The 26635-nt window shown below is 33.7% G+C and overlaps 2 protein-coding genes across 4 annotated transcripts; one reads left to right on the plus strand and one right to left on the minus strand.

Moving 5' to 3' along the window:
• Window positions 1-10174: 10174 nt before the first annotated feature.
• Window positions 10175-17346, plus strand: LOC129874537 (cold-responsive protein kinase 1-like). Of its 3 annotated transcripts, none has more exons than XM_055949832.1 (8): window positions 10175-10420; window positions 11361-11516; window positions 13037-13149; window positions 13494-13704; window positions 13784-14018; window positions 15628-15778; window positions 15992-16294; window positions 17220-17346. In XM_055949832.1, exons 2-8 carry the CDS (start codon window positions 11444-11446, stop codon window positions 17247-17249), a joined length of 1116 nt encoding a protein of 371 aa, XP_055805807.1. In that variant the 5' UTR covers window positions 10175-10420; window positions 11361-11443; the 3' UTR covers window positions 17250-17346. The 3 variants fall into 3 exon arrangements, with proteins under 3 accessions (XP_055805807.1, XP_055805809.1, XP_055805808.1); XM_055949834.1 differs by lacking the exon at window positions 17220-17346 and adding an exon at window positions 16793-17012 and having other exon boundaries at window positions 10176-10420; XM_055949833.1 differs by lacking the exon at window positions 17220-17346 and having other exon boundaries at window positions 10176-10420; window positions 15992-17025.
• Window positions 17347-20071: 2725 nt separating this feature from the next.
• LOC129872902 (clathrin light chain 1-like) lies at window positions 20072-26635 on the minus strand. The gene is made up of 3 exons (XM_055947852.1): window positions 26147-26635; window positions 20880-21033; window positions 20072-20737 (listed from the first exon to the last, which is right to left on the minus strand). Exons 1-3 carry the CDS (start codon window positions 26545-26547, stop codon window positions 20306-20308), a joined length of 987 nt encoding a protein of 328 aa, XP_055803827.1. The 5' UTR covers window positions 26548-26635; the 3' UTR covers window positions 20072-20305.

Here is a 26635-nt window from a genome sequence, read left to right on the forward strand (position 1 = left end):
GCCCAATCGCTTCGTTTTTTCTGTTGATTTCTAACAAATGCTTTTTTGGTTCAGTTGGAGCTGTGTTGGGGGGCTTGTGCTGCTCTTATGATAAGACAGGTTACCATTAAATTAACAAACAAAAACACTTCTATCTTTTTTTCTATTCTAACTCGCACATTCAAAAGACTCGTAAATTTATCCTAATTCAAAAAATATGCGAATGATGAAATAGATGTGTGGTTATATTAGAAGCAATAAGATTAGAAATAAAGATATATAAGTTATGGTGGAGTGCTCTCTGTGGTGGACAAGGTAAAGAAAGCGAAACTAAGATGATTTAGATATGTGAAGAGCAGATGCGTAGACGTACCATGAAGAGGTGTGAAAGATTAGTTACATAGAGAATACGAGGAGAGTCGGAAGTAGACCTAAGAAGTATTGGGAGACGTGAAAAGATAGTATATGACGCAACTTCAAGTTACCGATGACGTAACATTAAATAAGAGGATGTGAAAGACACGTATTGGATGCAAGGTTAGTAGGTAGTATAGCGTTGTTTTGCTTAGGATGGTTGGTGTTTATCATGGTACTAGTTTTATTATTGTAGTTTTTGTTTTTATTGTTGTTTTCAATAATCTATCATAGTATGTTGTTTATTGTGCTTCAATTATCACATTATTTTATATAAATTTTACCTAAATATCATAGTGATTCTTTCTAATTACACTTTATCCCACTCTTTTAAAAATTACCTGAAATCACTTATTTTTGGTGGAATTCAAATACATCTAGTATATCCTGATATATCATGTAAAATAATATATCCGATCAATTTATCTCATAAATAATATATCCGACGTCCTGATATGTTGACAAGGCAAAAGCTGTTAAGAGAGAGATACTATTTACTCGATTCAATTCTTGGTCCTCTTACATATCATATCAAGCCCAACTTGATTTTGTTGGAGAAAGAAGCAAGAGGAGCAAAATCTGATAGTGTGAAGCCCAATTGTATATTTGACCCAGTTTAAAATTAATTTTGTGGACCAAATTGAGATAATGTATTGTCGAATATCCAAATAATATGGAAGTCAAAATTATCATCCCTTTTTTGGTCATTCTTTTCACGAAGAGAAAGAAGATCTTTTATTGCGATAAATTCAGAGATTAGACAGCGTGTTTGTGAGTAATGGTAAAGTTATTCTAGTATGATTTATATATTTTTTTATCAAAAAAAATATGATTTGTACAAATCATGAGTTTTAAGTCATGAAATCAATCACTGATATTTGTGTCAAAATAGATTGCTAACATCATATTCTATATAAATCGCTTGATAGAATATATTAGAAAAAATAATGTATATTTAACTTTGTGTACTACTAATAATACTTTGTTTAGTACACTCACTCTATTTGGTGTTATTTTAAAACTAATATATGAAAAATTGTGGTAATAGCAATGCAACGATTTTTAACGGTTGTATTAGTATGAATAAAGACACATTTTGTCCCTCAAAATCTTTTTTCACATACTTTTCACCATATTTGTGGAGGATATTTTCGTAAGCAAATAGAAAAAATTAAACATTATCCAATGTATTTTATTTTTAATACACCATGTAATCATTTAAAATTTATTAAATGATTCGATTGAATTAAATTCATGAATATATTTGTCCAAATAAATATTATAAATTAATATAATTGGATTGAATATTCAAGTCCGGTAAATATGGATTTAATTAAAAGTCCAAATTCATTTATTTGGGCTATAAAAGATGAGTCACTTTGCTAAGCCCAATATCATCTCATCCTAAAGGCTCATTTTGGTGTCACGTGTCATGCCAAGTCAAACAAATAAGTCATTAAGATCATGCCATGTGTCAAAATGACAAACCCACTTTGCTAAAAGCCAATATGCTATATCACTTGAATCTGATTGGGCGAAGGGAAGTTTGTTCTCACCATAACTCCTCTTCTACAACTATAAATACAGGTCCTCATAATTCAAAAAAGACACCAAAATTTTAACAAAAAGCCAGAAAGAGGAGCTCGTGGATCAAACGCCACATATTTTTCAATAAGCTACAAGTTCTAGAATTTAAGCACTCAAACATTAAAGTTCAAGAACAACTCGAGATCAAGACCACCAAATTCAAGAACAAGCTCAAACGCCCTTGAATTCAAGTATAAGTCAAGATCAAGTTCAAAATTCAAGAACAAGCTCAAAAAGCCCTTGAATTTATATTTGAAAAGACGAATCAATGGATTCATAGAGATTGTAACAATTATATTTGAAATCAAATACTACGATTGTTGCAATACTTTTTCGTTCTTGATTATTATTTTCTCAACACACCAAGCTAAACTTTGCATAAGAAATGATTTCAGCATAACTAATACTAGCATTACTAATACACCATATTCAACACTATTCTTATACATCCTACCAAACGACCCGTAAATGATGGATAACTAATACCTTCTATTTGGTGGTATTAGTAATACATAGGTTTGATACCATGAGATTAAGCTATGCAAAGACAAAAAAATCCCTCAAATCATTTTAATCATTTTATTTATTTTATTGATTATAACTTTTATATTCGTACTACTAAATTTATTTTAAATGAATTAGTTTACAAATTTTATTATTTAGAGAGAGTTGTTTGTTGCTAAATAAATTAAATACAAATCAATACAATATTTGAAATGTGAGTTGTTTAACATTTACTAATTGAAAAAATACATATATCAACACATGACGTTTGTGATTTTTATTAAATGTATTATTTGTTGATATATATGTGGTTTTCTAATTATTTACACTTTGAGCAATTTATAAAATTGCATACATATTAAAACTACAACTTACAATTTTTAGGTGTAAATGTAGATAGTTTATTCGATTTTACAACCGTTTACCCTTTTTTTGATTTTAAAAATAGATGGTCTATCTTTTCTAAATTGAAAATTGACGTTCAGTGAGTGATCAATTTACTAAGACGATAATTATTTAGCCTTAAATAATTCAAGTGAGAAAATAACAAACATGACAACAAAATTGTTCTTCTCCTAGTTAGTTAGAAGACAAAAAAAAATCCGACATTTATCTATCTTGATTCAATTATATAAAATAGAAAATCTCATAATAATTAGGGATTAATTGGAAAGAAGATTTTTATAGAATTTTAATCCAAACACAAGATTAGGTGGGAAACAATGGACCAAACAGTATTTGATAGAAGCCTTATTAATTTATGTACGAAACGACCCTTTAGTACCATATAAAGTGTATAAATAATCCATAAATTAGTTATACATAAACCCAAAATTCCTCCCAATCGTAATACTAAATAATAAAAACGTACATATTGTTAAATTGTACTACACTACAAATTAATATTGTCTTTGAAGACGAAATTATATTTAATTTTGAAAGTTGCGGTGGGAACTGATAGAGAGAGAGTTGGGTAGGTCAAATATGAGATTTGTTTAGTTCAAAATTCTAAAATGATTCATGAACATATTAATCCAAATTATTGTTGACAATGAAGATTTCAATACTAAGTGGAGAATCATTATTCATTAATTAGAAGATGTTAGATCGCTAACGACAAATAAAACTATTATGAAAACAGAAAGATAAAAGGGTCAAAACAATACACATGGGATCCATTTGAAGAAAAAAAAGGATTTGAAAAGAAAGAACGTATTTTTTTTTTCTGAAATAAGACGTGTTTAGGTAAATGTCCACGTTAGATTTTATTGGACGTCTTTAATTTTATTTTATTACATTAACGTTACTAAATTTTGTTAAAATAAAAAAGAAGCATTAAGTTTTTACGTAAGTATTACGTCGCTAAATGACTTTTTTATAACAAAAAGTTATTTAACTTTGTCTTAGTATCACAAAAATAAAGCACTAGGAGGAAATAAAAGAGACATGGTAGTGATCGATATAATATTGTTGTTGTCACGCCCCGGAAGGGTACCCTAGACGTGGCCGGCACTCGAAAGTCATTTCTGACCTTCAAGCGAACCACCTAGTCCAGTCACACTTTCATTCATTCACATTCTATCAGCGGAAGACTCAATCATAAGGATACTATTCATAACTTAGGGCCAAAGGCCAAACAAATACCCAATCAATAACTAGCTAGAATAAAACTAGTTAAAACGAACAATCCAACATTTCCACACTCTAGTCTTTGAAGCCTCTATCAACAATCCAGGAGGTGCCAATGACAAGTCCATGGCTACCAAAAATCAAATTAAGGGAAATAAATCAAAGCTATAAAGATAATCTCGATATCCTCCGGAAACTGGGAGGACTCACCAACTAGCTGGAAGTGAATAAATCTTCAATGGTGCGTCGGTTGATGATCTTTAGTACCTGTCTCTGCATCATGAAATGATGCAGGCCAAATAGCGTCAGTACATGAAATGTACGAGTATGTAAAATGGCCGAATGAAACAAACATCAAAGAAAAATCAAATCAACTTGAAATCTCAACTCAGGAGAAAGAACAACTCGATCAAGTGTCCTAAGTCCAAACAAGAATATGGTTTAGACGGGACCAATCACATACAAATCAACCCAATCCGACTCAGAGTACTATCAAGACCTATATGAGAGTTTCTCTTATCCGACAACCATCACTTATGAGCCAGTGATAATACAACAAGCTGACGTTATTGCCACGTTCGTTTATACCTTGCTAGGGTATGAACGAATCAACCAATCATGGATCCATATCCAACCAAGTTCTATCATATCAGGACAATAATTTGGGAAGCATCCGACTTTAACGGTTCAATCCCCTCCTACGTTTGGCGACGTAGTTATTGGATTTGATTTATTACTTACTCTTACCCAATTCGGTGCTCGATACCCCTCTCAAGACTCAATGCTCATAAAACTCCATCCAATCAACTCAATCTAATCATATCGACAAGTCTAATTTGGAACTTTGTCAAATCATCAATTCTATCACAATCAAACCTCTTCTAATCATACTATCCGATCAATCCCAATCGTATCTTTCAAGTGTAGTTTAAATATGCATTTATAATATCATACAATCCTATCCAATCATTCCTCTATTCATTTAGCAAATCTTTCCGGGACTCATCAAGACTCCAAGGTTCTAAATAGACAATTTAAGATAATCAACATATTTAAGAAAATAAAAAAAATATGTTTAACAACTCATATCAATCAACTCATACCAACATGAAAAATTTATCAATTTCTTGACTTAACAACATCAACATAACCAAAATTAAGTTAATAGATGAAAAAGACTCATTTGGACATAAGCCTATCAAGAAACTCCATTCTCATGAACATTTAATCTCAAAGAAGATGTAGGGCACATGGGTGGACTCAACCCATGCTTTGAGTAGCTTTACATACCTTGGTGAAGACTTTGAAGGAACCTTGATGTTAGGTCTTCAATAAAAAGCTTGAATCTTAGAAATTCTTGAAGGCAATCCTTGTTGGAGATGGATTGAAAGAGAAAAGGGTGGAGTCTAGGGCTTTTTTTTTTCTTTGGAGAGCAAAGGACTCAAAATAATTAGTCCAAAACGTTCCAAGGCTAGAGTATATATAATTAGGGAAATGCCCAATTTACCCTTCCTCAAAAATCTGAAAAATGGGCTAAAACCCTACTGGCGTTATAGTGGCGTGCCGCGTCACTGCAGCGCCAAGTCAATTATAGGCTTAAAAACCCTGCAACCTAATAGTGGCGCGTCGCGACAAGGACCAAACTACTGAGGCTTGTTTTTGGCGCTATAGTGGTGCGTCACGCCCTTGCAACGCCAAGCCTAAATTTTCTGGGTTCTGGAAAATGGGCTTAAAAACCCTGCACATCTAATAGTGGCGCGTCGCGCCAAGGATCAAACTACTGAGGCTTGTTTCTGGCGCTATAGTGGCGCGTCGCGCCACTGCGGCGCCAAGCCCAGGTTTTCCGCAGTTATAGTTCAGGCCTGAAATTCCTGCAGCACTAGTCCGTCGTAAGATAGTCATAACTTTTGACTTCGAATTCCAAAAAATGCAATCTTGGTGGAGTTGGAAAGAAGACTCAAAGACCTTTAATTTAATAGGTCATGGGCCACCTAGTTCGTTATATTCAAAAAGATAAGGTCGTTGGAAGTTGACCCTTATACAAACTCATTTGGAAACTTAGCCAAGACGAGTTCTTTGGACTTGGCTTGGTTTTAGGGATCCCTTATGACCCTAAATCACATTCAACACTCTTCAGTTTCTTAGGAATTGATCCTAACTCATGCATGCACTTTACAATCGTCTAGTACGATCCTATACGTACACGAAGAACGGTCCGAATCTTAGTGAAAATTTTTGGGGGTGTTACAGTTGTCATCATATCTTGATAATCAAGTGACTTAATACAAAAGTTAAATAATTTTTTTCCGTGTGTGTGTTTGAAATAAACAAAGAACTTCTTGACAAACTAATAAAAAAACGTTTATAATTTATTAATTTACTCCAACTTCTGCTTAACCTTTGTTTGGTAGATATTAGTTTAATCAAGTTATAACTTCATCCTTGTTTGACAAATATATGAATTTTAGAGGAAAGACTTGCGTGTAAGTTTTATATATAATTAATATATAATATTAAGATGCTTTAATATAGTATAATAAATGTTATAAACCAATTCATCCATATATATATGAAGGAGATTGAACCCGTAACTTATGCTCAGTGGTTGAGTTAGTTGAATAGGTTATTTGCCATATGAAAGATTTCAGGATCAAAATTCATGCATGCTTTTTTTTATAGAGTTCGAAGTACGAGACTTACCCGTAGTTTATCTATTTTATACGATTTGTTGATTATTATAATACAAAAAATAGAATTTACTTTTGCGCATTTGAAAAATATAGCGTCTGCAATTTTTTTTTGAAACAACAATAAAAACGAAAATGAAAGAGATTAAATCTGAAATGAGTTTTCCACGGGCGGTAGAATAAGGAATTTTTTATAATCAAAGTTGATTAGGAAAAAAACAACTTAAATTTCGTCAAACCAAAGTCACAGGACTTGAATCAACTTTGTTTGCATCAAAAGTAGATTTGAATAAATAATTCTTCCAATTTATATTACCTGACATTTGTTGACCTGATACATTTTAAGAAAAAAATTAATTAGAAATGTATTTTATTAAATTAATTTTATTAGTGATGCTTTAAAACTCTAAATTTAATTAATATTATTTTATATAATTATTTAATATTAAAGATAATGTGAATTTTTTTTAACAAAACTCATGATTTTATCAAAATAAACAAGTAAAATAAGATGAAAAAAATATATTTTTTTGATTATAGATGCTAGTAAAATAAAACAAAGTAGTCAGCGAACATATGGGAACACTCAGCTTTTCGCTTTCGCTTTTTTTTTTTTGACGGGGGGAGGGGGTTACTTTTTCAACTTCAAAAAATATTACTAAGTACTTTTTATATTATCCAAACACTTTCAAAACTAAAAAAAAAAACACTTTAAAACCAAAAGCTAATAAAATCAAGATAAAACTATATAAAATAGACCAATTGTGAAACTATTTACTCAAATTGGACCCGACTCAAAACTATTTATCCTTAATAGACTTATAGCCCAAATTATTTACCCTCTTACCCCACTTTCTTCTTTTTAATTTCGCGCATGACGTCATGCTGATGTCTCCTCTTTGATACCATCAGAGTATATTTGATACCATCAAAGTATATTATACTCTAATGGTATCAAACATACTTTAATGGTATTAAGCAGTTTTACTGAAACACTGTCTCTTTCTCATTGATACCATTAGAGTATATGTATATACTCTCATGGTATCAAACGTGTATTTATACCAATGCCCCTTCCCTTATTCCTCTTTGATACCATTAGAGTATATTATACTCTGATGGTATCAAGCAATTTATCAAGCAGTTTGATGGTATCGAGAAGGAAGAGACAACGCTTCAGCGAAACTGCTTGATACCATCAGAGTATATTATATACTCTCATGATATCAAATGAGTGAGATGGTTAATTGAAAACAAGGGTATGGAAATAATGTAATATCCAATGGTAAATAATTTTCTTTTTTGGGATATAACAATATTTATCCTTAAAATCAAATCAATTCAAACATTCACTTAGTACCTGTTTGGTTTAGCTTATCTAAAACAACTTATAAGATGAAAACAGTTTATAAGCCAAAAAAAATCTGGAAAGCTAATAAAATCAAACCAATTTAAACATAGTCGTCCTTTTAGAAGAGGCTTGATTGAGTCATAGGTTTTGGTCAGTCGTTCATTTATTCCTTTTCATTTATTTAAGCATGACAACCATAATTAGTACAATTAATTTTTTTCTAGAAAATTATACCCGCGCAGAAAATATATTATATTATATTATATGTAGTTCTCTCATTCAATTTAAAACAATTAAAGATAATTTAGTGGAGTTGTGAAAATGTGACAAGTTAAATGCTTTGTCGCTATAAAACATGTTCACACAATGCCTTAAAAAAATATTACACGTCACTCGCTATGGAGTAATTATATTGATTGATAAGTTATATATTCAGCTGGTATAAAAATATTTACCAATTAGATTACTTTAAAAGTTTATATGTGTAACTCTTTATAATTATATTGATTTGATATTTTTTGAGTGTACATTGGATAAATTTGTTTCTTTGCAATAATTTACAAATCACACATAAGGGGTAAATAGGCAAATTCGATATGACGAATTCGACTGAAAAAGAAATTTACAGAGAAAATCGATCCCTAACCTTCATTATGGAATTTAACCTGGTGCATTAACTTAGTCATCCCTGCCTATAACAATTATAAGTTGATGTTGGTTAATTATATGATTTTATAAAAAAAAAATAGATTAATGTTTTGACTATTATCCTTTGGTTTTGGAAGTCTTACTTTGACGTTCTAGATTTTTCAACAATTCATATAGAAATTTAGCTACTATTTTTTTTCTCTCTGTTTACAATTATTACAGAATACATCACTGTCTATAATATTTAAATTTAAAATGATAGAATTCCTAACTTGAGACTTTTACTAACCATGAATTAAATAAATAAATGATGGATTCGAATATATTTTAGGAGCTCCTATGTCATTTTTCTATGAACTATTTTGAGTCAAACTTTAATCTGTTTAGTTTATTGTTACCTAGTACCCACTCTTAATAATATCAATTATTAGATACTTACCCAACTGATCAAAGTTTGGTTAGATTGATCTAAGTATAGGTTGACTAATTTTAACAACCCTAAACAGAGAGTTCAATTATAAATCAATTTTTACTTCTATTATTGAATTTTAGTAAAATTGATGTAATTTCGTGGCTTTTTTTTTGGTTGTATACGTAGGAGTATTTTGTTGTATACAAATTAGAAAAAGAAAAGAAAGAAAAGGTAAAAGGGAAAAGGAGTTTAGAAAGTCTTTTTTATTTTTTCCAACTTTGGGTGAAGGGCTGGAAAGGAATTGAGATAATCCTAAAAATTATATGAAAAACAATAGTCTCTAGATTAAAGACCAATAATTTCTTTGAATTAAGGTAGAATTAATTAAAAAATAAAGTACAATAAAAAAAGTCATAGATATTTATGTGATTATCCCATCAAAGATAAAATTATCATTTTAAAGTTAAATTATTAAGTACTATGAAAATATATCATATTTTTTTTTGAAATGGAATAAAACGACATATAAATTAGAATAGAGAATATATTTATAATTGTTATTATTATTTTTGTTGGGAACTCGAGGATAACCCGTAGTCACTATAATCTTTGGCACAAACTTTATTCTTCGGGTGAGCACTATGGGATGAATACTTTGTGTGCACCAGATAAACTCCCACTATGTAATAGACTGCAAATTACATATAAAATGTAAACCGTACTAGACAAGTCTTATGTGATCGACTCGACTCATAAAATATTAAAAATAGATCGATTCCAAATCATTCGTATATATGACCGCTCTCCAAAGTCCAAATCAACTGAGTTAGTTTAATTTTTTGTGATAATCCAAAGTATTTTTTTGTCCTTTCTGGCTATAAATTAATGTTTTTAAGACAATGGGAATAAAAAAAAAAAAAAAAAGTACATATTTGTTGTAGGTGTGGTTGACGAAATAGTGTAAGGGGAAGGTTCACATTCATGAGTGCGAAATTTTTGCTTTTAAGATGAGAACACGGTGATAAACATAAACAAATCATCTTTATACGTACAATGAAATAGCCCACTATGACGACTCTTCTACTTTTTCTTCTTCGTCGTCTCCACCAGCCCACCAATAAAACTTTTTCTTCTTCTCTTAATTTTCCATTTTCTCTCCACTCTGAAATATCAATTCTTCTTCTTTCACTCTGTTTTTCCAATTTCAAGGTACGCATTTAGTATTATTCAATCGTGTGGAATTTCTATTTCTTTTACGGAATTAATCATTTATGATTATTTGAATGGAGCTTAGCTGCAATATGCTTATTCTGTTTTATTCAATCGTGTGGAATTTCTATTTTTTTTGTTCTCTGTGTGTATGTGCTCGATGTTGAGAGCTTGAAATCATGATTTGTATTGATGGAGCTAATTCAGTAGGATGTTTAATGAGTGTTATCAAAAGCAAAAAAGCCTTAATTACAATGGGGCTTTAAGCATGAAGCCCAAAGAGTTTAATGAAAAGAGGCGCAAATGGAGAAACAATAAAGTGAGCCTTTTTTTTTTTAGTGTTTAATTCTTTAGTTTAAAGTTATTTTGTGTTTAAAATAAGTTAAAAAATATAATTAAACCTATTTGATTTAGCTTATTTAAAACTTGCGGCTTATAATAAAAAAAATAAACTGTTTTAAAATTATAAGCTGTTTTAGATAAGTTAAACAAAACAAATACTTAGAGTTTAAACGCACTTTTGATAACACTATGTGTTTTAACGCATCTAGCAATCATACTCCTTGCCTTTTAACTTTGTGTTAACATTATTTTAATAGAAAGTATGTAGGTAAACCTTCATTCAGTTGCAGCTGAAAAATAGTGCTTTCAAACTCCTGCAGTTTTACTGAGTTCCTAATTCAAAATGAATACAATCCTTGGGCTTGCCCATATTAATTTTTTATTGAATCAATTCTGAAAATTATACTTATTTTGATCATTTCTATTTTTTTGTACATAGTACAGATAATAGATAGTAGTAGATGATGCTAATTACTATGTACTTTTGATTTATTGCTGCTTCTACTGTTCTGAGTAAAAATTGTTCTGCCTTAATAATTAGTTTATCAAGCTGAAGGAGGAAGGCTTTTTGTGAAAAAGGATTATTTTTTTTTACAAGGTATTCCTGGTGAAGGTTAACATTTAATTTACTCATCAAGAGGCACAGTCAATTGATTTAGAATCTTTGTCCCACAAATTGACATGAGTTGTTGCTGCTTTGGTGCCCAGAAAAAGGGTGGTGATCTTGTTCATCATGATACAAGAGATACAAGAGGTTAGTAGGAACTGGGATGGTAGCTAATCAATTGTTTTCTGGTTTTATGAATTTATTTGGTTTTACTTTATGCCATTGGTATTGACACTATTATGAACTTGCCTAGTCAAAAAATTTCCCCAGTTAACTTGGTTTACCTATTATTCAGGATAATGGAAGAAAACGTGTGGTTTTGAAAAGTTAGTTTTATTTGCATATGAGAAAAATGGTCAATAATACCCTTCTAATATTCACAGTTGAGCAACTTTGTTGTCTGTTTACACTTGTTGATCTATTTACACCCACTATCACCCTGTTAGCGCGGAGGGTATAATTGTAACTTTTTCCTTGGCGTTGTAAGATTGGACCGAAATTCAAAGGGAGGTTAAAGTTGCACAATTTCAATAGTACAAGGGTAAAGTTGATCATTTTCCCTATAAGTCAATAAAATATTTTGAACTCCATTCTCTGTCAAATAACATCATATAAATATATGCTGCAATACCATCAATTTCTTCTATGCTGCAATAACATGAGCTCCTTTTACACCTACTCAAACCATGATGTCTGTTTCTTGCTTTTCTTAAACTGATTGACTATATTTATGGATGACAAACCTGAACAATCATTCAAAACATTTGTCAAAATACAAGAATGAAAGTTAGCTGGACTGTCTTCAGTTCCCCTTGCCGGAAAGTAAAGAGAAGAAGGTTAAAACGTGGATATTTTGAGAGAAAAAAGATGCTGGAATGATAAACTTACCGATAAAAAAAAGACTCTTCAATGAGAAACTTAAGAACTACAGAAAATATCATACCAAAATTATAAATGAGTAGATTGAGCATGATATGCAAGTTTAAAGGCTTATGAAAGTCAGAATCAATATTATGGTTTGCATATATCAGATGGATTGAGGGTGAGTAATGAGAAATGATACAAAATGCTCACAACTGTATTACAAATCATCTTTAGTATTTTGTAGATGCATTGCACATTTGATTGTAGATCATCTTCTACTTAGACATAAGTAATGCCAATGCAACAGAGGAATTTTGTTTTCTGGATTGATTTGATGTCTTCACTCAAGTAAATTCAAGATGGGCCATCTTGAAATATGGAATACACCAGAGACAATAAATTGCAGGTTCAATGTAAGGGCCGAGAATAGAATTCTGAGTGGAGTCGAGTGTTTTTCATACTTATCTATCAGACTATTATTCAGGTGTGTTGTGTTTGTGTTATTTATTGTGATAAATGAGTTGATTATTAGGAGTAGGGTGAAATTTCTTTAGTGATCACATTCTTTAGAGGATGGCTGATTCCATTTGTCTGTTTTCTGGGAATTCCCCATAAAGATTCCGAGTCTTAATTTTCACAGGAAGATTTGATGCCTTACATTGTATTCTTGGTCCTAATTAGATGCCTTTTTTAAAAACTGCTGCTTAAAATTTCTTATCACCTCAATTTATGCACAACAATTAAGATAATTGACCTCTATTGTGCATTTTCATATACCATAAGTATCTTTTTATTTCTGGCAGGTGACTCGATTGCAAGCACAAAGAATTTTTCATTTAATGAATTAAGATTAGCAACCAACAACTTCCATCAAACTAATAAAATAGGGCGAGGCGGTTTTGGCACAGTATACAAGGTACAGTTCTATACGTCTCATGCTCTTACATGCCTCAGTTTTATGCATTGACAACTTATTTGTGTCTTTTGCATAGTGCTGTTTACCGTGTTACATTCTTGGATGTTAAGGTTTTGTTTAAGTTACAGGAGCAGGCATATTTCTGCAATTCTCAGGAACTCTGCATAACTAAATTCTTATTCTGTTATTAGATTTTCATTATTATCTCCTCTCTTTAAAAGAGTTGCGTAATACGGTAATTGGCATTGCTTCTGAGGTTAAGACTTCAGTAACTAAAAAAATTGTACTTGAATTACATTGATATGGTTCTTGGTGCTGGTTTTTAACTCCAGAGCAATTTGCAGGGAACTTTGAAAAAAGGAAAAGAAATTGCTGTGAAGACACTTGCAGCAGAATCAAGGCAGGGTTTGCGGGAGTTTTTGACAGAAATTGAGACAATATCAAATGTCAAACATCCAAATCTAGTTGAGATAATTGGATGCTGTGCTGACGGAAATAACCGGATTTTGGTCTACGAATATTTGGAAAATAGAAGCCTTGATGGAGCACTGTTTGGTAATTTCCAAACTTCTGGTAAAATAAAGGATTAACTTCAGAATTATGGAATGGCTGATAATGGTATTTTCCTTTGCAGGTTCAAGGACAAGTATTAAGTTAGAATGGGACAAAAGGGCTACTATTTGCTTGGGTACCGCTCAAGGTCTTGCATATCTACATGAAGAACTAGTGCCACATATAGTGCACAGGGACATAAAAGCTAGTAATATTCTGCTTGACAAGTATTATACACCAAAAATTGGAGATTTTGGGCTTGCCAAACTTTTCCCAGATAACGTCACTCATATCAGCACAAAGATAGCAGGAACAACGTAAGTCTTCATCTGAAACTGTAGTTGAATCTCTCTACTTGCTACTTGCTGTGGTGACTGTTTTATCTTGGGTGAAGAGTCCACATATATGTGCTTCCTGAGAACTTAAGTCTATGAAACACCTCTATAGGTAGAATCAAAATCAGAAAAAAAGAACAAAGTTGTTTAGGTCCGGAAGCAATATTTGCCCCTACTATGCTTAATGATGAGTCTTCTGAGTGAATGGGCCTGAATGGGAGTAGGATGAACATGGAGGAGTCATGCCATTAGAAATTGGTTTGGATTGAGGTATAGTTAGTTTGTTTCTTCACTGCATATGATTAGTTTGTATTTCATGAAGCAAAAAAGAGAATTGGTAAATAAAACATGTGAATAAATGTTTAACTACTTGATGCTGGGTATTTATAGTTAGATTTCATTGTACACGTATCTATATGATTAAGTGAGAAGTCAATTCATCTATTTTTTGTGGTTAGTGTTGCTATCCTAAAAATAATTCAGCTGAACATATAAATTGCTGAAATGTAACTACTTTTATTTAGACAGTTGAAGATTATGTTGTCTTCTCATGAACTTATAAAGCAAAGTGTCCTTGTATCCAATTACACATTTAAAGGTCGTTATATTAAATGGGGTTATAACATTAAAAAGTAAGAAAGTCACTGTCCTACCAATGTGAACACAGAAATTTTAAACCTTCTTTCATAATCAAACAAAGCCAGTTTCCTTAGTACAGAAACAGTTTAAAATAAACTTAATAGGAGATGTGTTAACACATAAAGAACTATTGACAGATGCAAGAAAGGCTGACTCAGAAAAAAGATACTACAATAAAGTATATGGCAAACTAATTATTTCATTTCCACATCTTTGGAATAATTTGTAAACAGTTTTATGAATATATGCATTTGAAAATATCAATTTCTTGATGATCTGTATTAAGAATCATATTATAAGAAAGCAAAGAATGTAATAACTTTGGTTATATATAGAAATTGTAGAAGTATTTCTAAGTGGTTTTGAAATCCTAGTTGTTTCAGTCAAAAGATTATGTTTACGTTTAGCATCGTTGGTTAGAAAATAATAAAACAATTCATTTTGGTGGATATTAATAGTAGTAATTTTCCCCCGTTTTCATTACTGCTATGTGCTATGCGCCTGTGTACAGTTAGTGATAAACAAAAGAACTAGACTAGTAGAGTAAAACTTCTCTAATATAGCCATGATCATTGGAGCAGATATTGGTTCTATTTGCAACTATTTTCGGGAGTTGATGCCACTAAATTGGGCATAAAATGATTGGCCATGCTTGCATATAAGCACAACGAATGCATCTTATATTTATTTTCTTCTTTAAAGTGCACGGTGTTTTGTGTCTTACCTTCAACAGTGCTCAGCCATCAAAAGACTATGTTAAAACTCGCCACTTACTGAGAACGTGCTTTTCCCCCTAGTCTTGTATGCATATTTGTCAAGTAGGATCAATAGCAGATTCAAAAGGACCAGCTTTAAATTATTGAAATTCTTGAGTCTGTAATACCAAGAACCCTCCAAAAGATTTGCTGGAGGCAAGTATCTGACTTCTAAAATTTTTCTCTCTTCCAAGCAGTGGTTATCTGGCACCCGAATATGTATTAGGCGGACAATTAACGATGAAGGCTGATGTTTACAGTTATGGGGTCCTAATACTGGAAACAGTAAGTGGCAAGAGCAGCAGCAGCAGTATTTGGCTAGGCGATAAGAAGTCACTGCTTGAATGGGTGGGTCAGATTTTTTTAATTTCCTTAGTTTTTTTTTAGTATTACATTCGTTTCCTGGTGTAGCATCAAGAATGTGTGTTCCATAATTCAACTTGTATTTCATATTATATTCTGGTTCATGTTATTGAATCTCTGAACAATGCAATTTCTCCCTTAACACTTTTCCCCCATATCAAGTGATCAAAATGACAGAAGTACAATTTGTTGCATCAGACCTGGCGGCTCTATCAAGAGGAAAAGCTATTGGAGTTGGTGGATGAACAACTAGATGATTTCCCGGAAAAAGAAGTCGTCAGGTACATCAAGACAGCTCTCTTTTGCACACAAGCAAATGCAAACAGAAGACCAATGATGAGCCAGGTTATTGAAATGCTTTCAAGAGATATCCTGCTAAATGAGAAAGAACTTACACCACCTGGTTTCTTCGAAGGTTCTGATGAAAGCATGCAATCAAAATTGAAGTTGTCTGAATGCAATACTAGTCAACAAAGTTCTGTACCCATCACAATCACTCAGGTGACCCCTAGATAATCATCCTTAACGATTGGCACTTGAATCATTCTTCCTGGTTCATTGTTTGCAAGCTTAAGGTGATTTTTGCTTGAGATTTTCTAGGATTGAGTTTGCAAACTTGTTTATTTTGGATTTTTCACAAAAAAAAAGGATAACTTTTTTGTTGAAGATTTCCAAAAAGTCAAAAACTAGTTTTTGGAGTTGTTGAAATATTTGGAAAGCTGAGTGTGAAATCTGCATAGAAAAAATTAAACCATTTTACAAATGTAGTTCAGACACTTCTTTACATGAATCAAGCGTCGAGTTTGCCAACTCAAATTTTAGAAAAAATTTCAAACGAACGTCATCTAAGTTTACAGAAGATTGACATTGCAGAAGCATTAGTGATAAAGGAAGATATTGTCAAAGTTCCTTGACAAAATTCCAGCAATTCATGTGTGTTATTTTTGCAACCACATTTTTTTGGTCCTGTCTTTTACCTTATTGTTTTCTCTCTGACAGGTACTATAGGTGATTATGATTGTATTTATTGAACCGATAACTTACATTATATAGTTTCTGATGTTTAAATTTTAGAAAGAGAAATTCAAAAATAAATTAATGGATGTAATTATGGAGAGATTTGTGGAGTGAAAAAAGGAAAATATGGGTATTAAATTTTGAATTGATGTATAGGGGATGATTGGAGCAAAAGAGGGTATTTTCGATATTTTATGAAAAGGTAGAGAAAATAAAAAAATATAATAAAAAAAGATGTGTAATTAAGTAATTTTTCTAATTTTATTCCGAACGGCTCAACATATTGTACATCAATTTATGATACTATATATAAAAAATAAATAAATTATGATACTATAGTACACTTTGAAAACTCTCTCAAAATGCCGCCGGTTTCGTCTTGAGCCTTTCTTTCTGTTCATCTCACCAGCCAAGACGGGAAGGATCGATCCAAAGATGAAGAAGAAGGTATCCGATGCAAATACGAATCAAATTAGGGATAGCAAAAAGTTCAATCTTTCGAGATGCCAACAGAAGAAATCCAATGCAAAATCAGTTCAGAGCATTGTGGAGATGGATAATATTGTTGCTCATTCTCAGGGATCAATTCTTTCTCAACAAGACTTGCTGAGGGAGATCCTCAGTTGGTTGCCCATGCCATCTCTTCTCCGATTCAAATGTTTTGCAAAATCTTGGGATGTAACATCCGATCCTTACTTTAGGATGAAGCATCAAAGTCATCATAAGGTCAATTCCCTAAGATTTCTTCTTATCCATTCCAACTACACTAACACTCCGTCTATTCACAACTTATATTCTACTTCTTCTTTATCCTCCCCTGACGATGTAGAAAATATTGATTCTCTCTCTTCAAACAACAATCCATTTTTTCACATACTATGTGGTTCTTGTGATGGATTGGTTGTGATCCAAGTTGCTACTAGTTCTACTCATGAGCTTCTCTTGTTATGGAACTCCTTAACAAGAGAATCAATACGACTTCCCTTTCCCATATTTGGAATAAGGAATTCTTCTTTTGGATTGGGATATGACCCAACTGCATACGACTACAAGATACTTACAATTCACAAGGACAAATCACAAACACAATGTGCAATTCTCGCACTAAAGGGTGTTCTACATGGCGCATTTCATTGGATTCCTTGCAGTTTTTGGTGGTAATTTCAAATTAGGTATATACCGGAGAAAATAGTCAAATGTCCCTCCAATCTATTACCAAATTTTCAACTATACACTTATACTACACGGATAACACCCCTAAACTATTTTAAGGTGGAATAAATTACCCCTTAAATGCTGAGTTGGCACAAAGAGTCCATTTCATTCTTTTTGAGAGAGTGAGAAGCAAAAAGCCATGTAAAAAATAATTTTATTACATTTTTGTTATAGTTAAATAATTTATATTTTATTTTTCCTTTTGTTTATTTTTTAAAAACAAAATGACCTCCACTTTAATGGAAGTAAATGGTAATTACTTTTCCTCGCCCACTTCCATGGTAAAGAAGAAACAACAGCCAAAATACTTCTATCTTTGATGGATTGACTATGCCGGTGATGGCGATGAAATAATCGACGCAAAAGAGGAAGCCAAAAAACTAAGAAGATGAATTTGTCGTCAAATTTTTCCGGCAATTTTTTCATCTTAGTTTACCTCACTTTTCATCTTTTTCATATATACAAATCAATATTTCAAATTGCCCAAAAACAAACATTAGATCTGTAACTTTATTTACACCCAATATACTATCAAAAAAGAAATAAAAGAAACCCAATTTCTTGTTCATCCTTTGCAATAAGGTTGATTTTTTTCTTAAACCTATTTGATGAATTTGTATTTTCAGCAATACTTTTTGTTCGAATTCATCATTTGAAGAAGAATCTTGATAAGATTTTTCAAAAAATTGACTCTTCTTCTTACATTTTAGCTATCTTTAGAAGAATCTTTAATATTATTTTAATGGTGAAAAGATAGTGAAATGTGATTAAAAGAAGAAGAATGAGGAAGAAAATAAATAAAAAACAAAAATAAACAGAAAATACACATGTTAAATATGTAGTTGAGAATCCGATAATAAATTAGGGGGGCATTTGGCTATTCCGTTGTTAGGGCAAATGTACTCCCTTCCTATCCGTGGGGACTATCTTCTTTCAGTATTAGATGGAATGCTTTGCTTTTTATGAGGTTGATGGGGCTAATACTTTTATGATGTGGGCAGTGAAAGACTACGGTGTCAAGGAATCGTGAACTCAATTATTTAAAATAAAAGTTCCCCGTCTTTTTGTAGCCAAACCTATTTATAGGTTTCCAGATGGTGATGTACTATTTCAATACCGCAATGGAATAGGTGATTCATTAAGAACATCCAAAGGACGATTCAGATTATGGTCTGATTCATTGGTTCAATGTCTAGTCATGCATGAAATAATTACTTTCGATGAGAGTTTGATCTCTCCAAAATCACTTATTTAATATTTGATTATGTATGATTGAGTCATTTTTATGTTCATCATGTAACAAACTCTTGAAAAAAAAAAAATTAAAAAAGAAAAAAGTACACTTTGAAAGAACAGTAACTTAGTAAATGAATTTTATTTGGATTGTGACATAAAATTTGACCACCCATATATCCCGTGTTTGTGTTTGAGAGAGAACACTGAACATTGGTTTTCTATTAGGTCGCGTTTAGTACGAATCACAATGTTTTTTACAAAAAACCATTTCTTGATTTTTTCACATACTTTTTGATATTTGGCAAATAAACAAAAATATTATTGCAAATCAATAATCTAGACAAATATTAGAGGGTGCAGAGTTAGGGTGAAGTCGAGAGGCAGGCAGGGGTGGAGTCGAGTGCATTTTGTTTGGGGTGGGGGAGGAGACGATAAAATAGAACTTCTTGAACTTATTTTTTCGATTTAAAAGACTTTATTTTCCCAAACAAATTTCCAAAAATATTTTTACCAATAACACATAAAAAATAATATTTTCCACCGTACAAAACAGGCGCTAGATCTTTTTCCGTTTTCATTGTTTGTTGTTACTCCTCTCTTTTCAATATGAACACTATTGAGTCTGTCCCCACCCACCTACACAAAGAAACTCATCAACGAAAGAAAATATTGCACTATCCAATAAGACCAAAGTACATTATAGGTGGCAGACAACTACATGGTAGAGGCCTATAGCCCACTAGGCTCACATTCAAGACCACTAATGAAAATCTCTGCTACAACTTTCAAGAAATATAAGGTTTCTGTAAATAAGAAAATAGTGAATTCACCTCCAGTAAAGAAAGACCTAAACAGTACAATAAACAAACTCAGACATCCAATGCAACAAAATGCAGCTATTGTTTGTCACGAACCAATAGAATAGTAGTAGAATGACACAGAATATAGTTAGCGATACAAAATTCATAAGGAAAAGAGTATTATTTAAAGAGGATAACACATTACAACATCAAAGACTAATGAAATTAGGACAAAAGCCGATCATTACGCAGCAGCAGGTTCTTCTGATGTCTGAGTAACTTTAGCATCACTGGGAGGTGCATCTGAAGTTCCGTTAGGTGCTGCAGTATCTTTGGCATTCTTGGTGTCTTTTCCATCCTTTCCAGCTTTGGCATCCTTGGTGTCTTTTCCATCCTTACCAACTTTGGCGTCCTTGGCAGGAGCGGGAGGGGGTGGTATCATGTGAGGTGGCGGGGTGTGCTTAAGCTTCAGCAGTATGTGGCGCATCCTTGAAAGATCGGTAGGTTTCCCAGGTTTAGGCCCTTGGACGACTGTGATGGATGGCTTCTTCTCTTGATCCTTCTTCCTTCCTTTCTTCTCAATGCTGGGCACCTCCTTGGGAATGAGCTCTGCTATGGCTTTCCAATATTGCTTGTCAGCTTCTTTATGGAACTTTTCTTGACTAGTCAAGTACAACTGTCACGGGGGAGGGGAGGAAAGAACTTGTCAAAGTTAGAGATCCAGAAGAGCTTGTAAGCAAGAGTAAGGAGGATCAATATAGAATTCCAATTTGTAAGAAAGACTATAATTGATCAAATATAACTCCCTAAAGCTTCACCTTCTCTTTCTCGCGGTTAGTTGTCTTGTTGGTCTCAATACTGAGATTTCGTTTCTCATAGAATGCTTTCTTATATTCTTCACCTTCCTCAATAATTTGACTTCTGATTTCCTTCTCTCTCTTCTCCTTCTCCTCAAGACGGATAGCATTTTGCCTGCATCCCAAACCGAAAAACAATTGAAAACAGAATTTAACGATGCACATATACAAGCACACCTCCAATATTCCTAAAGAATATTGCACAAATGATCCTTAACTTGTTCTAGCATATGCTAACTATAAACCTCAAAAATTGTCACTCATGTGGCACCTTATGTGTATATGACAGCTCAGTGTTCGTCAATTCATACCAGAGTTCGAAAAATTATGGCCAGAAAAGAGTCATTGTGCTGCTGTAATGAATTCTTTTTGTTTTCTTCTTTTTATTTTATCAGACAAAAGCAAAACGACTCATTTTCTAGATAGATAAAATCCCCTTAAGGAAATACTCTTCTCCAGCAACAGAGTCATTCTTTGTTGTTGTTCAACACCTCACCTCCTAACACAAAGTCGTCATTCATTCCTTCCCCTAAACCCAACCCCCAGAATTATTTCATTTGCAATTGCCTTTCACTGTTATCAAAGGTGATTAGTAAGATGCCAAATCTAATGGCTACATGCAAGACGCAATAAAGCTTGTGTTTTACTGAGGAAAGGGACAAATAAAGAAAAAATAAAAAATGCATAAAATTATCTACAAACACAGAAAATTATATAGGAGAAAGAATGAGGAAACCAAGAAGCAAAAACTTGTTGAACAATGGACCAAGACTATTTCTTTTTAACCAAGAAATTCTCGAGGGCCACTCAGTGAATGATGACTAAGTGAAAGGCATGAAGTAAAATCATGTCAACCAAATTCAAAACTGTTTAATTTTTCCGATTGAGATGCAATGATGTATTTTTAAGTTTTCTAATTCAGATCTTACAACTGGTGTTACTGAACTAAATTTCTAGTTGCTTACTTATAAAAACTCAAAAGTCATTCATAAAATTTACTTTTTTTGAAACTATTCATAATATTTACTTAACAATTCCTAAGTTACTTTGCTGACTATATTGATTACTTAGTCGCCCTCTTCAAGACAAAGCTCATAGGAGATGAGGCCACGTCTAAGTAACTTGGTGACTTCAACCATCCATTGTCTTAAACAAGACAAAGAGCTCAACTGGTAGTACCTGCACAAGCATTCCTGAGTAAATATTTAACAACACTACACCAGGTTCTATGAGATCAATAACAATCTTATCCCTTCCCTGGTTCTCCTTCCTTTTACTCTCTGCTTCTTGTTTGTTTGGTTGTCAACATCTCCATCCCCAGCAAAAGCATCTTTACAACCATCTACCCACATCCCTGTCATTCATTTCAACTTTGTTTTAATTTTTTTAATGACCAAGAAATCCATATGGAGCCAACCGCAGCCTACAGAACTGGGGAATGATGGACCCGCTCCTCTACCCTTCTCAACTTAAATGACTTAGTTCACATTTCAACAATTATTATCATCATTGCATTGTTACTACCACTACTACTATTATAATCCACATTGCTCGGACTCTTCAAAAATGTCAATGGGTGCGTGTTGTAAAAATTATGGCATTGGTTTTTTGTCTTCCAAAAATACCCCTTTCTCTTGCTTAGATGAACTAATGTAATTTTTCACATTTGGTGATCAAAAGGATGGACAGCATATAGTTCCAGAGACATGAGTACATGAAGGAGTAAAAATGAACATAACAACAACAACAACAACGAACCCAGTGTGATCCCACCATGTGGGGTCTGGGGAGGGTAGAGTGTACGCAGACCTAACCCCCACCTTAAAAGGTAGGGCGGCTGTTTCCGAAAGACCCTCGGCTTAAGAGAGAAGAACAAGGGAGGAGAAACAAGGAAAAACAAGGAAAAACAAGACATAGGTCAGTAAAGCCAGGCATATAACAGACAATATAAAGATATAAATAATGAGAGCGATAAAGCGATAAAGTCAGGGTAGGAAAGATCGGGGATAAAGGGGCATTAACTACTATAGATAAAATAGGATACCCAAAGTAGACTGGGCCAACTAATATAAGCAGTAATCCCATGCAAAATCCTATGTTAAGACAAATGAGCGCGACTACGACTACTATGGAGAACCGATCGGCCACCTAGCCCACTATCTTAGTCTGAGTCCTCCATAGCCTCCTATCTAAGGTCATGTCCTCGGAGAGCTGCAACTGTGCCATATCATGTCTAATGACCTCTTCCCAATATTTCTTCGGCCTCCCTTTGCCCCTCCTGAAACCGTCCATAGCCAACCTCTCGCACCTCCGCACTGGAGCATCTGTGTCTCTCCTCTTGACATGCCCAAACCATCTCAGTCTCGCTTCCCGCATCTTGTCCTCCACCGATGTCACTCCTACCTTGTCTCGGATATCTTCATTCCTAATTCTATCCATCCTAGTGTGCCCACACATCCACCGCAGCATTCGCATTTCCGCGACTCTCATCTTCTGGACATGAAGTTTCTTGATTGGCCAACACTCCACCCCGTACAATAGGGTCGGTCTAACCACCACTTTGTAGAACTTGCCTTTGAGTTTTGGTGGCACTTTCTTGTCACACAGCACTCCGGAGGCGAGCCTCCATTTCATCCACCCTGCACTGATGCGGTGTGAAACATCGTCGTCGATATCCCCATCTTCCTGTATAATAGACCCAAGGTATTTGAAGCTTCTTTTCTTTTGAATGGCCTGGGTACCAAGCCTCACTTCCCCGTCAGCCTCACGCGGCAGGCCACTGAAACTGCACTCCAAGTATTCTGTCTTGGTCCTACTCAATTTAAATCCTTTAGACTCCAACGTCTGTCTCCAGCCCTCCAACTTGTCGTTAACTCCGTTGTGAGTCTCGTCAATCAGGACTATGTCATCTGCGAACAACATACACCAAGGCACCTCACCTTGTATTTGTCTAGTCAATTGATCCATCACCAGGGCGAATAGAAACGGGCTAAGAGTCGATCCCTGGTGCAACCCCATCGTAACAGGAAAGTGCTCCGAGTCCCCCCCTACCGTCCTTACCCTGGTCTTAGCTCCATCATAAATGTCTTTAATCGCTCTAATGTATGCCACAGGTAAACATTTCGCCTCCAAGCATCTCCATAGGACCTCCCTTGGAACTTTGTCATAGGCCTTTTCTAGGTCAATAAATATCATGTGTAAGTCCATTTTCCGCTCCCTATACTGCTCTACCAATCTCCTTAAGATATGAATGGCTTCTGTAGTCGAGCGCCCCGGCATAAATCCAAACTGGTTCTCTGAAATAGACACACTACTCCTCACTCTCATTTCTATCACCCTAAAAATGAACATAAGAATACTTAAAATAAACATATGAATATTTGAAGGTTATATTTGAATTTGTTAAAATACAAGAGGGTAAGTTGGGAGAGGGCCTACATGGTGGACAAGATGCAGGAAGCGAGGCTAAGTTGCTTGAGGCAGATTAAAAAAAATGGTTGATTACTTGGATTAGTTCTCGCACCCATGAGCCCAAAAGGATTTGTATTAGTGCATACCATTGAATTTTCTTATAAATAAAACATAAAAGATGAGGATTGTGTTAATTGTTTGTGATGTCTCATCAGTGAAAGTTAGCATTGAACACGATTTCTGCTAAATTAAATCACTTTTTTGATCACCGTGTTTGATCAACTTTCATTGCTTCGTAAACTAATTCTAATTGATTTCATTATAGTCATAAACTTAATTTGTTGACGAAAATGATGCAACTATGTTTATGCATCACATGAAATAAATTCAAATGATACTAAATCTTGTCCCATATCACACCACTACTACACAACCCAAATATGAGGATGTTCAGATCTGAAATCTCATACACGAGACTCAAACTTTTAACAGTACAACATCTAATTTATTTGTTAACCCTGCACAATTATGTCTCAGAAAACTACCAACAAAGCTCTTATGAATGAATGGGCCAAAAGGCCCAAAACACAACCTTCCGCTTCCCCTGCCCCATTTAAAGTTTTAAAATTTTAAGCTTTGACCCAGCCCGCCCATTAGACCTTTGCCCTGCCCCACTGCCATCCCCACAAGCCACTGAAACATGGCATGATATTTTCGTAAGTTATACGCTATTTTATAGTACTAGTAAAAAATAAAATCAAACAATCAATTATCAATGAGATTCAACCCCTAATCCTGAACTCTATATCATCTCATCCAAGAACCAGTCAAATTTGCTTCTAATTATCTCTTTACACATACAACTCCTTCAATCAAATAAGTTAATCCTTCACAATCCAGAATGTCTTGAAAACATTACTTGTGATGTCAAGTATTGAAATAGTTCAGCACTTTGGACAACTTTTACGAGTGGCAATAATGGGGAAGAGAAAAACATGAAAATGCTCAATTTTTATAACTTCTAAGTGAGAACGATTAGTAAAGACATGTGAATACATTTAAACATTTTCCCAGCTTATGTATATCTCTATTGAAACTTCTTAAAGTTTTTCCCTATGCAGGACAATCCATGAACCAATACTAGAAGAATTAGTCTGGCTCTAACAATACCTAATTAATTGTACTAAAAAAGAATTATGAGTGTCTCGACACAAACTTTACTTAATTTTAGAACTAAAAACTAACTTAGTTTTGGAGAGGAGGAGGGGCACCCACTATAAGCTTACAATTTTGTCCCAGGACACAAAGTGGTAGTTTTGACACCAAGTAATGCAATAGAAAATCGACACCAATAGCGCTCCCACGGAAATTGATCTTAAGATATGCATCACCTCCGGTAGAAGATGAATAGAAATGAAATACTCCAAAAGTTAAGACCTACAACATTCAAATTTTATTTTTTTCACTCTCCTCTTTGCCAAGAGATCATAGTGACACCACTGGAACTCCTAAAATTGAGCACAAACACAAACTAACAGATCTATTAGTATCAACAATAGATCTGCATATTTAACCATAAAATCAAAAGTTCCATAATTAAATTACAGTATGCCAAAAAAAAACACTATAGAGCTTAGGAACTTTGAAATAAAACTGATCTCATTGATGATCTGCCATTTACAGTAACTAACAATAAGCTATAGATCTGTCAATTTTAGTTAGAATCTTAAGGAACAGCTTAAATTCAATATATTTTCTTTTTGGTATTGTAGTAAATCAAAATAAATTCGCAAAAATAGGAATTTAGTAGAACAAACCTTCGCCATTCGCGGAGTGCAAAACCTTCCTCACGCATTTCATTCGGAGGGGGAAGAACGGGTCCATCGGAGCTGAAAATTCCCTCAGTATCTTCACCTAGATCGTAGGGCTTACCATTCCCATTCGAGATCGGAGCTTCAGAAGCTCCAAATGAATCGGTTTGGTTAGGAAACGAATCTGACCCATATCCGTAGGGATCGGGACTGTCGACGGTATGAGATACGTGTTCCACCGTCACTTCCTCATAGTCTCCACCGAATCCTCCAGAGCCGTGAAACGGCGGCGTATCGGCGTTGGAGAAGGCAGAGTAAGAGCCGTCGTAGTCTCCTTCGTCGAACGGAGTTGATGCCGCCGGTGCCGGTGCCTCACCGTCCATACTGAACGCATCAAATGAAGCCATTTCCCTTCTTCTCTCTTCTTTCTCTCTCTATAGTCTGAAAAATCTCTCGAATTTTCCTTCTCTCTTTATATACATATATGGCACACAT

Source organism: Solanum dulcamara, chromosome 11, assembly GCF_947179165.1.
Source record: "Solanum dulcamara chromosome 11, daSolDulc1.2, whole genome shotgun sequence".
In the NCBI taxonomy this organism is placed as follows: Eukaryota; Viridiplantae; Streptophyta; class Magnoliopsida; order Solanales; family Solanaceae; genus Solanum; species Solanum dulcamara.